Below are 13,903 nucleotides of genomic sequence, written 5' to 3' on the forward strand. Positions count from 1 at the left end.
TGTCTCACCAGGGGTGATGGTCGGTTTCGTGTTTATCGTCGAAGTAATGAGCGTTACACCGAGGCCTCTGGAGCAGGATCGATTTGGAGGTGGAGGGTCACAGTCTGGGGCGGTGTGTCACAGCATCATCGGACTGAGCTTGTTGTCATTGCAGGCAATCTCAACGCTGTGCGTTACAGGGAAGACACCCTCCTCCCTCATGTGGTACCCTTCCTGCAGGCTCATCCTGACATGACCTTTCAGCATGACAATGCCACCAGCCATACTGCTCATTCTGTGTGTGATTTCCTGCAAGACAGGAATGTCAGTCCCAGCAATCCCATTGAGCGCGTCTGGCACCTGTTGGATCGGAGGGTGAGGGCTAGGGCAATTCCCCCCAGAAATGTCCGGAAACTTGCAGGTGCCTTGGTGGAAGAGTGGGATAACAACTCACAGCAAGAACCGGCAAACCTGGTATAGTCCATGAGGAGGAGATGCACTGCAGTACTTAATGCAGCTGGTGGCCACACCAGATACTGACTGTTACTTTTGATTTTGACCCCCCCCCTTTGTTCAGGGACACATTATTCCATTTCTGTTAGTCACATGTCTGTGGAACTTGTTCAGTTTATGCCTCAGTTGTTGAATCTTACGTTCATACAAATATTTACACATGTTAAGTTTGCTGAAAATAAACGCAGTTGACAGTGATAGGATGCGTCTTACAGACTAAACAGCAGTCCTTTTGTGAACCGACAACCAATGTTTACCTACAGTAAATGGAGTTCATCTATCCTCACAACTCCTCCTTCATTTCATACTGCCACTTCGGAAAAAGTTGACAGCACATCACCACAACAATGCCATTCTGTAGCAGTGTTTTTTCCCCTAAACTATTTCAAACTTCTCTCCGGTGTGTGTCTTGGTACTTCTCCATCCCTCTGTTTCAGCAGGTAACTCAGCTCATCACCACACCTGCACCCCGGGGAAGACAGAAGGGCTTAATAGCTACCACATACCACTGCACCTCTCTGCTGGAACATGAAGTTGTATAGAGCAACTGCCCCTAAAAAGCTACTTTTAGGTTTTTTGAAATGGCTGATGTGGCATCGATATGAGTCCAACATTTACTCTAGTGTCAAAATTGACTACAAAATGTAAATAGGATAATTTTGGTCAGGAAGTGAGTCTAGTCCAAAACTAAGATTTGCAAGATAGAAAAAAACGGAATGTCATTGAATGAAGGGTACCGTAACAGTTATCCGTGGGTTGGGATTAATTTTAATCCTGCCCACAGCTGGCAGCACCCAAGTAATCAATTCCGAGCACAGCTGCATGCGAACCGGTTGTAATGCCCATGGTCAATTTGGTTTGACATTCGATATCCCTACGGGGATAGTTAGGGACCATCAGTAAATTACACAACATACACGGGACTATATTTTAAAAGGTCAATCGCTCCACATTACAATGACTTAACCTCAAACCAACTATACATTGTAGAAATGAATATACAAAGATGAGATGTGCAACATGAAAATATTTTCCCATTTACAATGTGTAATTTATTGACGGTCCCTAACTATCCCCAGAGATCCAAAGTCAAAGTCAATCCAAAGTCAATCCAACTTTGCCACAGTTCCACACCACCCGGCTGAAGCTAATGTATGAAATCACCTGAGAACACACACAAGTGACACCCACATCAAACCACACCCCGAAATCAACTCACGTTTGAATTCAATCACGGCTGCTAGCATTTTTTATTGAACCACATCTAAAACGAGGCCAAATTAGGAAGGCCCTATAAATGTCAGACCAACACAAACTCACAATCGTCTGCTTCAACATGAAAAATTGGAAATTCACGCATATGCAGACACACCTGTGCTGACGGCGTGGTGCCGGGAAAATAATTTGTCCCTCAACGATAAAAAAAGGAAGGATCGTATTGTGAACTACAGGAGACAGAAGAGGGAGCACACCCCATCCTCTTCGAAGGGGGCCACAGTGGGAGGGGTCAAAAGCTTCAAGTTCCTCGGCCTGCACATCACTGAGGACCTAAAATGGTCTCACCTAACTGACATTGTGGTGAATAAGGTGCAATAGCGCCTTTACAACCTCAGATGGCTAGAAATCTATTTGGCATGGCCCCTAAGACCCTCACGGACTTCTACAGATGCACTAACTGCTCCGTCCTCAACCGCATGACTCTCCAGAGGGTGACGAGGACAGCCCAACGCATCAGAGGCCACGCTGCCTGCCCTCCAGGACATGTACAGCAGCCGGTGTCAAAAGAAGGCCAAGAAGATCATTAAGGACCTCAGTCACTCTGTTCACTCTGCTCCCGTCCGACAGACGTAGACAGTCCAGGTGCATCAGAGCTAAGACCAAGAGACTAAAAAACAGCTTCTATCACCAGGCCATAAGACTGTTGAACCATTCCTAATTTCTTACGATTTTTTTCTTTCCATTCATTTTTTATATATATATTTTTTTACATTTGACTGCATTATTAGGAGTAACAGAAGCATTTTGCTGCACTGCTATAATACTTGCTAAGCTGTGTACACAACCAATAAACTGATTTGATTTGGATCATGTTCCAATCGCAAATTTGGGGATCATTCTTTAAATAATATAGTTTGAACTTGTTTTTTCCTCTATGCCGTCTGAAGGCTAAGGCAGAGGAGGGCTTTGCGGTCTAAAGAAGACAACGAACACCCACACACTCTTCGCATGTTCTTACATTTGAATAGCAGTGCATCAATCACGAAGAGATTTTCTCAGGCTTAACTACTGAAATTCAGCGACATTCCAACAGCGAAATGTTCTGCAGGTATTTATTTTCCTATGGCAGTATTTGTACCCTGGCAGCACCTGTGGATGTTTTTTTGTTGTTCAATGTACTACAGTATTTTTGATTTGGGGCCTGCCTGTGTGCCTCCACAATCCACACAGGTCTCTCCATTCTCACAGAAACCAGCTCTGGGAACTCATCTGGTTGGTACCACGTGTACATCTGATACCAGGTGTACCAGGTTTACACGCAGAGAGCCAACGCAACTTTCGATGTGACCTGACAGGCTGACCGCTTCAGAGGTCAAAGCGGCTCCATCCACTGAGCTCATAAGGTTCTTAGTCGTGTCGACATGTGAAACGACCACCACTGTAGCTCAACATACTGGGATCAGGGTGTATAGTTCCCGTAAGATAATTCATTTTGCTGGCACTACAGATATTCTGGATCTGTACATCTTCACTTATTAAAGATGCTCCAGTACGTTGGCGACTGAGAAAGTATTTTTGAAACCTCCCGCTTTGGCCTGGCTGTGTCAATATGCATGTGTGTCCTACACAATCTATGAGCGGATTTCCTGTCTTACCTCATTAAGCTATGAAATCCCTCGTTCGAAAGCAACTGCTTTGAATATTATAGAAAATTCAAGTAGATTCGGTAAACAAAGAATGGAGGGCACCAACGACGGCACCAGATGATGACATCGGGAAACATTTGACCCTTCCAATCCAGGGCGGCCTCCGAGTTATTACCTTACATGTCATCATCGTCACCTGCTGAGGAGAGCGGAAGGAGAGATAAAGACTGATTGACAACTTTTAGAACCCTCTTCATTCCACGCAGTGCTGTCATTCCTTGCGTTCCCAGCTGTGTTGGTCTTTGTGAGTGACGGAGGTCAGAGGTGACATTAACAGAGAGGACAGAAATGGAATGGACAACCTGCGGTAAACACTGAAGCCAGTGTCAAGAGTTACCTCCAGTTTCCACCCCACCCACAATACGATAGCCATGTAATAGTCTGCCTCGGGACAGATAAGGGTTATTCCTTAGTTTAGCTTTCACCTAGCATTAACATGCCTGTCCATCAGAGCTCACATCTCATAAAAGAGGAGGCGGAGGTTTCATCATGACTATGACAGGACTTCCTAGGTCATACCAGAGATGTTGTTGGACAGAGTGCAATTTACCTGATTGAAGCGGAGGCTAGCGCACCACTTTGTATCCTGTGTGACTTTCTAGAAACGGCCCACATTCACACAACCTGAGTCTTTCTATTTCCAGTGCATATAGAGATATCTCTAAGTGATATTGTAATAACTAAACGGACCACTGTGTTCTTGACTTTACCATATGTATTTGCCGCCATCTTGTGGGGGCAGCAGGAAACAACAGCTGCTATTGGGAAAGAAAATAACATATGGACAGTGTTGTCCTCTCTGTTTTCATGTTTTCAGAGGTACTGTGGCTTGGATATATAATCTTTACTGTGTGGGTCCACTGGGTTCTTCACTGTGTTCCATGAAAAAAGGTCCAAGATTCCCATGATCAGATAACACATGGCCTGCAAAAGGCCTGTCAACCAGGCAAACAACATACGGCCGCACCTGCGTTTCTACGAGAAACAATTGACATAGTGTACACTGTCTTAAAAGAATGAAAGCCATAGGCTACACGAAGAGGGTCGCGTGCGCACACACACAAACACGCACGCACAGCCATTCCTGTTCCGGTGACGACAACGGGCGCACCACAGTGTGCGCCGATGAAATGTTTACGCCACAAGTGTTTCCATTGGCAACGCCTATTATCCATCAACAGGTGTCTCTCGGGTCTACCGTCTAACACAAACAAGCCACTGGACGAGAAGTCAAGTTTTGACTATGACTCCTTTCAGCCCATCCCACTGAGAGGGTGCAGAGAGGACCACAAGCATGCGGGTGGATGGGTGAGGCCAATCACCACTTCGAGTCCGGCTTGGAGACTTTCACACAATGTCTTCCACCAAGGAAACTGGCCTATTCGACAATGACAAAAAAGGGATGCCGTCGCAATACAGAAATGTCCACAAAGAATATTAAAAGGTGACATGAAATATAATCCCTGGGTGAATGCAGAATGAATTCCACTCTGCTGGGAAATATTCTAGTTGTATGGCCTGAGGATTTACAGCGTAACGTGTCTAGTTCAGATGGCTGTTACGCAGATCCACATGTCATTTATCGGGACAGTGAAGTAGACTGTCTGTACTGTACATAGTAGAGGGGATGTGCTATTGAAATCCAATTCATAATTCTAGCTAATTGCCTTCAATCACAACATTATGAGATAATAACAGTCTTTGCATTTTCAATAAACAACATCCCAGACACATTGCATAGAGAATGGACATCTACAATTTCCCCCTCCAGTCCACCGAGTCCCATACTCGTACAATTTACTGCGCAGCACACACCGAGCAATTAGCTATAGTCCTATTGTTGCTGAGTCCCCACATTCTCTCGCACTCAGACACACTTGTGCAATCCGAGTGCACACACTCACTCATTTAGCATAGAAAGATCACATGAAACTTAATCACCTCCACTTCAAAACACACATCATGAAAAGTAGGAAATCAGAGTAAGGATAGCAGATGAAATGTCATCCCTTACCCTTCGGGCTTGCTGAGGAATTTGACTCTGTTCCTCAGTGAGTTGAGAAGTGTATCTGCAGTGACTGATAGCGTCCCTCCCACCTGCTCTGGCTCTGCACCGGGTCTCTCTGTGTCCTCAGTGGCAAGACCGTTGGCTCTCTTTCGAAGTCTGTCGAGGATTGTGTCTCGTGTGACAGGAGGATTCACTGCCACCTGCTCTGGCACTGGCTCTGAACTGGCTCGGTCTGTTTCCTGCGTGACAATGCTGTCTATCCACTCAGTACCGAGTGTCCCTTCATGTTCTATCTTTACAGTGTATGTTCTGGACTCTGTGTCTGTCGCTGTCGCTTCTCTGTCAAGTGTGAATGTGTTCTCGCCATGTGTGCTAGTGGTGTTCACTTTTGCTTTCTGCTCAGAAAAAGAGGATGTGTCCTCGGTAGTACGAGTGACTAGGTCCGCTTCCTCTGCTGTGAGTGTGTCTAAAATGCTCCCCTCTCGGCCTGTGGTGTGCGCGAGTGTGTTATGTGTTGCGAGTGTGTCCTGTCTCTCTCTGTTGCCGGTGGCAGCGTGCTCATTCTCGCCACTGTGAGCCTCCTGTGGCTCTTCGTGACCTGGGGTCTGTCTGAGTGTATGTGTATCAGCGCAGGCCTCCGTTACCAGGTAAGCGTGTGTAACTGCACTCCGGTTACTCTCTGACCCCTCCTCCTCTCCATGCTGCTCTGTGATGGAAGGCGGGGCGGGCGACTCACATTCCATGAGTGTGTGCACCTGCTGAACAGGTAGGGCTGGTTCCACCCCATCCTCCCACCCTTCTTTCACCAGTGCCGAGACCTCTCTCGCTCCTCTCTCCTCCACCGGCACCAGCCTCTCTGCATCGCCGTCTTCTGGGGACTCAATGCGTCTCTTCTCCTCTCGGTGGACTTCATTCTCTTGACCTCTATCCTTCGTTTCTAACGTTACCTCCGTTACTTTCTGTGACCCCAAACTCCATCCCGCTTCAACGGTTTCATTACCATTCCTCCGTTGTTTGTCCGCTCCTTTCATTTCCTCTTCAACGCCACTCTCCTCCATGTAATCCTCCAGGATGCTGTAATGGACCGCTGGTATGGCGACTTCCATGGCATTGCTGTTCTCTGGTATGATCACACACTGTGAGCTTGCCCTGTTAACGTCTGCATCATAGGGCAAATGGTCCTTAATCTGTCTATTAGAATCTATGCTGTTGGCCTCATCCATTACCTCCAACTCTGCTTCTTGAACTTTCTCAGTAGCCATGATGGACATATCATTTGATCTTTCCCTGACAACGTCTACATCATAGGACATAATATTCTGCTCAATCTGTCCATTTTCCTCTTCCATAATCTGCACTTCTGCTTCTTGACCGGTCTCAGTAGCCATTGTCTCTGCTATTGTTGAGGCGACGGACACATCAATGGAGATGGTGGTTTCAAGAGTACTGGACTTCTTAGTGCTTGGATGGCTAGCGCTAAGAATGTCAGAAACGAGGGTGACATTGTCCGAGAGAATGTGATCAGAGTTGTCCATGTTCATATCAGAATGATGAAGGACGAGATCTGTGTTTTCAGTGTCCTCCGTATCAAGGTCAACTGGAAGAGCTGCGGTCAAAGGCTCCGACTGATCAACAAGGTTTGGTCGAGTGTTGCAATCTGGTCGGAGCGGAACAGAATCGGTGTCCGTAACATAGACTGGTTTATCACGGTCGGGTTCAGAAATGGTGGACACCTGGTCAGAAAGAAAACGTTCAGGGAAAAGAGCGTCATAGAGAGATTCACATGTGTCACTAGAGCCAGTATCAGGGACAGCGATATCGGTATTTGGGAGAGGTGAGTCTGAGGTGGGACGCTCAGGCTCTAAGTCATCCATTTCCATTGGCTCAGTTGTGGGGAGTGTAGGCTCAAAGCACAGAGGCGCAAAGGCCTCAGGCTCAGCGAGGGAGACATCTGTGCTAGGGTGGGCAGTGTCTGTTTGAGGAACAGGGGGAAGCTTGTTCTCAAAAGGAGCGTCTATATTAGGAGGTGTGCATCGAGTGTCCATCATCACGCCCGATGTCACAACGCCAGAAGTGTAAGTGCTGAGAGCAGATGCGGTGTGGCCAGATATGTGAGGTGAGGGGAACATTCCAGGGAAAAGAGAGTCGTAAATATTTTTGAATACTGGTTGAGAGTCGGTATCAGTAACAGTGAGGTTAGTATTAGCAGTGGTGTCTGTGTCAGGGTGGCTGGTATCCATTTTGGAGACTGCAGTGGCAGGTATATCCATGTCGGGGACAGGGGCGTCAGTGGCAGACTGTAATGATTGGGTGGGGTCACTGACACTAGCTTCAGTGTGATCAATGGCAGTTTTAGACTCCTGTTTAACTGATTCGGGTAAAATGGGACTTGGTGAGTCAAAGGGGCTATCCAAGGACAGGTGTGGGTTAGTTTCATCATTTATTACGGTTAGGTTGGTGTCAAGGCATCCCTCAGTAGAGTCATTGTCTGATGTGGCAGATTCTTGTTCCGAGGTGAAACTTTGCGGAAATAGTGAGTCATACAGAGTTCCAAATACCTCCGTGTTGGCAGAGAAAGTGTCAGTGTTGGGGACAGTGTTGTCACTGTTGGTAATGGAGTTGACAGTGTTTGCAAAGGAGGCTAGCATTTCAGGTGTAGATTTGTCAGTGCTTGGAACGGGGATGACCATTTCAGCGAGAGAGGGGCCAGGATCAGCAATAGCAATGCTGAACTCTTCAGAGGTGATGGAGGTGATCGTTTCAGGCATAGGCCTAGATGTATCAGTGGTGGAGACAGAGGTATCATTGATGGAGTTGGTGTCCATGTCAGTAACAGAGTTGACGGTGATAAGAGCAGAGGTGACGGTGTTGAGAATAGGTGTCTCAGTGTTGTCAGCCAAAGAATCAGGGTTCAGAGGAAAGGTCTCGGTTTTAACGTCAGTTGTGTCCGTTTCAGTAATAGTGGCTTCTATATTGGGGTCCAAGGCAATGGGAGAGGGATCTGCATTAGGGGTAACAGTGGTGATATTTTCAACAACAACAGGTTGTCCAATGGAGAGAGTAACATAAGAGGCCTCAGTTTTGCTAAGTGAGAGTTCAGTCACAGGAAGGACAGGATGAAAAATACCACTATTCACAGGGTCAGCGCTGGGTAAGGGGGACATTTCATCACTCTCGTTTGAGGTGTAAACTGTAGCAGGAGGAGAACTAAAGGGGGAAAAGGATGTAGCTGGGCTCAATGGGTAGCAGGGGGGTGGGCTAGATGGATAGGACGGTGGAGGTGGGTTAGGTGGGAAAGGTGGAGGACTTCGGTTAAAGCTATCAACATCCATTGGAGAAGCTGTGTCAGTATGGTCTGTTGAGGCATACGGGTTGTCACACTGAACATCCGGGCTCTCCTCTTCCTGTGAGATCTCGTTCCACTCCACCTCAGGCATAGCTAAAGGAACTTTTCTTGTAGCCCGGCCCACTTCAAGAGGAATAATGTTATCCATCTGGGAATTTGGTTGGTTAGTGGCAGTCTTAGGACTGTCTATCGGTGGCTCCTGGGCCTGCGATTTCTTGGGAACAGTGGGATGAGGATAAGAGGTGACCAGTGTCTTAGTGTTTAGGTCAGGCTGAGACACAGCGAACCTTACGCTCTTGTTCAGAGTGCCGCCTTGGCCGATGTCCCAGAGGCTGAGGTTCAGAAGCTCCTCCTCCTCTTGCCCTTTGTCCTCTGGCTCGGGGCCGTGGAGGACCACGATGCTCTGGGAGAGATCCCCATCACTCTTCTTCTTCCTCCTCTTCAAGCCAAAGGTGAACGTGCCGAACCTCTTGGGCTTGGCACGGAGGTCCATCTCTGAGTAGCTGAGGTCCTTGGCCTGTTTGCGAGCGATAGACGGAAAGGCAGAGGGAGGTATAGTGAGTGAGAGAGGGGGAGGGGGGGCAATGTGCTAAGAGAGAGATTGGGGAGAGAAATGAGAGAGAGCATTATTTCTTAGCTTTGAAATGAACATTTCATACTCTACCAACTTTTTTTAGAGAGCCAATGATCTCACTGTATAATTCACATAAGAATAATGTTTTGACTTCATAAGAACCAAACCCCAGTTACTCAGAGCTTGCAAAGCTCCACTGACCACAAAAGGCAAGCATCACTGGTATGTATACAGTGTATTTAGAAACTATTCAGACCACTTGACTTTTTCCACATTTACAGCCCTATTCTAAAATGGATAAAATTTTAAAAATGTCATTCTACAATCTACACACAATACCCGATAATGACAAAGCGAAAACAGGTTTTTAAAAACATTTGCAAATTGTGGGTGACAGGTCTTGGTCAGAGAGGTGACCAAGAACCCGATGGTCACTCTGACAGAGCTCCAGAGTTCCTCTACGGAGATGGCAGAAACTTCCAGAAAGACAACCATCTCTGCAGCACCAATCAGGCTTCTGTGGTAGAGTGGCCAGACGGAAGCCACTCTTCACTAAAAGGCACTTGAAGGCTGCTTGGAGTTTGCCAAAATATTCTCTGGTCTGATGAAACCAAGATTGAACTCTTTGGCCTGAATGCCAAACATCATGTCTGGAGGAAACCTGTCACCGTCCCTACGGTGAAGCATGGGTGGCAGCATCATGCTGTGGGGATTTTTTCAGTGGCAGGGACTGGGAGACTAATCAGGATCAAGGGAATGATGAACAGAGCAAAGTACAGAGAGATCCTTGATGAAAACCTTCTCCAGAGTGGATGGGGGATTGGTGTAGGGGTTTTATGACACCTCACGCCAATCGTAAATTGTAGGCAACAGACGACTCCTTTTGGTCTTTAGTATTGGTGAATGGATCCCTTTGTTTACAGAAGGTTTTGCTGCCCAAAAACTCTAATGTCCAATAGTGAACACTGGGACAATATATTTCAACATCCGAATGTGGGGAATGATGAGAGATGGAATATGGGAAATTAATGTATATTTTGTGGTGTCATTAAAAATGGTATCAAAGTGATTTAATGAAAATATTATAACTTGAAGAGCTTTCACACTGTGTATATCAGGTTTACATCCTTTACGTTGTGTAGGAAATATAAAGGATGAAGAGAATATTTTTCTTAAGATAAGAATTTGATTTGAGTTTGAGTTTTCTAACAAGATGATATTTTTTAATGATGTTTTGCCCAGTAACTAGCCATGCCCGAGGGTGCTCAGAGAACGTGTCAGTATTACGGAAACAACCCTTTTTATCCAAGTGTATAAAAGATTGAGTTAAGAATTAACATACTAGACTAGAAGGACCACAAGCTGCCGCTAGGTCTCCATTGGTCACGACCCTGGAAATCAACACGAGTTGAAGAAGACAAAGTAGCCTCTAACAATCAATGTTAAGGTTGAGTAGCTGTGAGCTTGAGTACTGTATCTAAAAAAGTGAATTTAAGTAGGACCATCCGGTTATTCTCTTCAAATCATCATTGACTACACTGCTCTCATCAATCACAACTCTGGGGATCATCGACACGGCTGATTAGCTGTCCTCAGAAGACCACTCTTCCAGAACGAGTGAAAGTCAACACAGACAACTAAGGAGGACATTGTGACCTCTTGTGGACAATCAGAGACTCACACTTACAAACTAAGGAGAAGGCCCAATCAAACCATTTTCACGAAGCGGAAGCCTTTTCATGAAGGCCTGGTTCCAACAGAGATATACAACGAAGACCTTCAACACGTAAATACATGCATTATGGGCGGCAGTTCGGGGCAAGTTATTAGGATTACTGTGAGCGTAGTTCCCAAATGTATCTCTTTCTCTCTTTAACTTTCCATCTTTTGTAACAAGTGTCATGTTGTGTTAGTCCGCTAGGGACCTCTTTTCATCATATTAAGTTTCTAATCAACAACCTATACCATATGTGTGTGTATCCTGTTTTATCATTTAGTTTGTTAATAAATAAATAAATAATCAAATCAATTTGTGTGGTACGGAATGATCAGTAAGACTCGGGTTTGTTCAGATTCAAGTCTGCGACGTTCAGAATGAGACTGATATGAGCTAATGATTAATAAGTGACTGTTATCGATATATAACTTATATATATATATATATATATATTCTTGAGTTTAATTCGGGAGATGGTAACTCGTTAAACAACTTCTTCCGTGGTGCCCCGAATTCCTAATGAGTTAATTGTTACATGATTCATTTAATCTGGTAACAATTAAACATAGTAGGTAATTATTTGATAAATAACAGTCATCACATTAATGAAAGTCACGTCACGACAGATGATCTGCAGAGAAGAATGGGAGAAACTCCCCAAATACAAGTGTGCCAAGCTTGTAGCATCATACGGGGGTGGCAGGTAGCCTAGTGGTTATAGCGGTGGGCCAGTAACCAACCGAAAGGTTATTAGATCGAATCCCCGAGCTGATAGCTTTGCACACTCTTGGGATTCTCTCAACCAGCTTCACCTGGAATGCATTTTAATTAACAGGTGTGCCTTGTTCAAAGTTCATTTGTGGAATGTCTTTCCTTCTTAATGCGTTTGAGACAATCGGTTGTGTTGTGACAAGGTAGGGGTGGTATACAGAAGAAAGCCCTATTTGGTAAAAGACCAAGTCCATATTATGGCAAGAACAGCTCAAATAAGCAAAGAGAAATGACAGTCCATCATTATTTTAAGACATGAAGGTCAGTCAATGCGGAACATTTCAAGAACTTTGAAAGTTTCTTCAAGTGTAGTCGCAAAAACCATCAAGAGCTATGATGAAACTGTCTCTCATGAGGACCGCCACAGGAAAGGAAGATCCAGCCTTCAAATCAAATCAAACTTTATTTGTCACATGTGCCGAATACAACAAGTGTAGACCTTACCGTGAAATGCTTACTTTACAAGCCCTTAACCAACAGTGCAGTCTTAGAAGAGTTAAGAAAATATTTACAAAATAAACATACAATTATAATAATAACAAGGCTATAGGTTAGTCGAGGTAGTTTGTACATGTAGGTAGGGGTGAAGTGACTATGCATAGATAATAAACAGTGAGTAGCAGCAGTGTACAAATCAAATGGAGGGGTGGGGGGCGTGTCAATGTAAATAGCAATGTAAATAGTCCGTTGGCCATTTGAATAATCGTTCAGCAGGTAGAAGCTGCTAAAGAGCCTTTTGGTCCTAGACTTGGCGCTCCGGTACTGCTTGCCATGTGGTAGCAGAGGAAACAGTCTGACAATTCTATGGGCTTTCCTCTGACACCGCCTATTATATAGGTCCTGGATGGCAAGAAGCTTGGCCCCAGTGATATACTGGGCCGTACGCACTACCCTCTGTAGCGCCTTACGGTCAGCACCTCTGCTGCAGAGGATAAGTTCATTCGAGTTAACTGCACCTCAGATTGCAGCCCAAATAAATGCTTCACAGAGTTCAAGTAACATACATCAACTGTTCAGAGGACACTGCATGAAATCAGGCCTTCATGGTCAAATTGCTGCAAAGAAACCACTATTAAAGGACACCAATAAGAAGAGACTTGCTTGGGCCAAGAAACACGAGCAATGGACATTTGACCGGTCGAAAGTGTCCACATTTGAGATTTTTGGTTCCAACCGCTGTCTCTTTGTGAGATGCAGAGTAAGTGAACGGATCATCTATGCACGTGTGGTTCCCACGTAAAGCATGGAAGAGGTGTGATGGTGTGGGGGTGCTTGCTGGTGACACTGTCTATGATTTATTTAGAAGTCAAGGCACACTTAACCAGCATGGCTACCACAGCATCCTGCAGTGATACGCCATCCCATCTGGGTGGACTATCATTTGTGGGACTAGTGGGACTATCATTATTTGTGAGAATGATTTATGCCTGTTTGAGTAGAACGTGTACTCTTTTGCCATAGGATTATGTGCTCGCCAGGCATCAATGAGGTTGTAACTAGAGAGTATATGCTGGAGAGCCTCGGTTGCTTGTGGATTGTAGTTGGTCTTATTAGATTAGTCCCACATGTCCAAAATGGCATGTCTGTCCCAAAAACCAGATGGAATTCAGTTAATTCTAACAATATGCTGTACTGTATCTCTTGACACTTTCATGAAAAAAAACTCAAGCTTCATACTGGACCCTACTCAAACTAAACTAAGAGCTACATCCTGTGCTTGGCTATCCTATGTTGAACATAATAAATGTCTCTCTATCCAACAGATGTGTATCAAACTCACAAAAATTGCATTAATAAAGACTCTTAAAAAAAACATTGCCCCCCCCCCCCAAAAAAAATGAATCAGCCTATATTGAATCTCCCATTCCTCTCAATAAAAACAAGCATATTACTGCCTTCCTGAAGACAAATAATGTATACAAAATGCTTCCGTCTGGTTTTAGACCCCATCACAGCACTGAGATTGCACTCGTGAAGGTGATAAATTACCCTTTAATGGCGTCAGACCAAGGCTCTGCAACTGTCCTCGTGCTCCTAGACCTTAGTGCCGCTTTTGACACCATCGATCACC

General features: G+C 45.2%; 1 protein-coding gene across 1 annotated transcript in view; it reads right to left on the reverse strand.

Moving 5' to 3' along the window:
- The window catches only part of LOC116353457 (uncharacterized), a 46,484-nt gene that overhangs the window by 6,246 nt on the left and 26,335 nt on the right, over positions 1-13,903 (reverse strand). Inside the window, exon 3 of the mRNA XM_031789223.1 lies at positions 5,431-9,359. Within this exon, the coding sequence (XP_031645083.1) occupies positions 5,431-9,359 (3,929 nt within the window). The remainder of the gene's footprint in view (positions 1-5,430; positions 9,360-13,903) is intronic.

This window comes from Oncorhynchus kisutch, linkage group LG14, assembly GCF_002021735.2.
Source record: "Oncorhynchus kisutch isolate 150728-3 linkage group LG14, Okis_V2, whole genome shotgun sequence".
NCBI classification, from domain to species: Eukaryota; Metazoa; Chordata; class Actinopteri; order Salmoniformes; family Salmonidae; genus Oncorhynchus; species Oncorhynchus kisutch.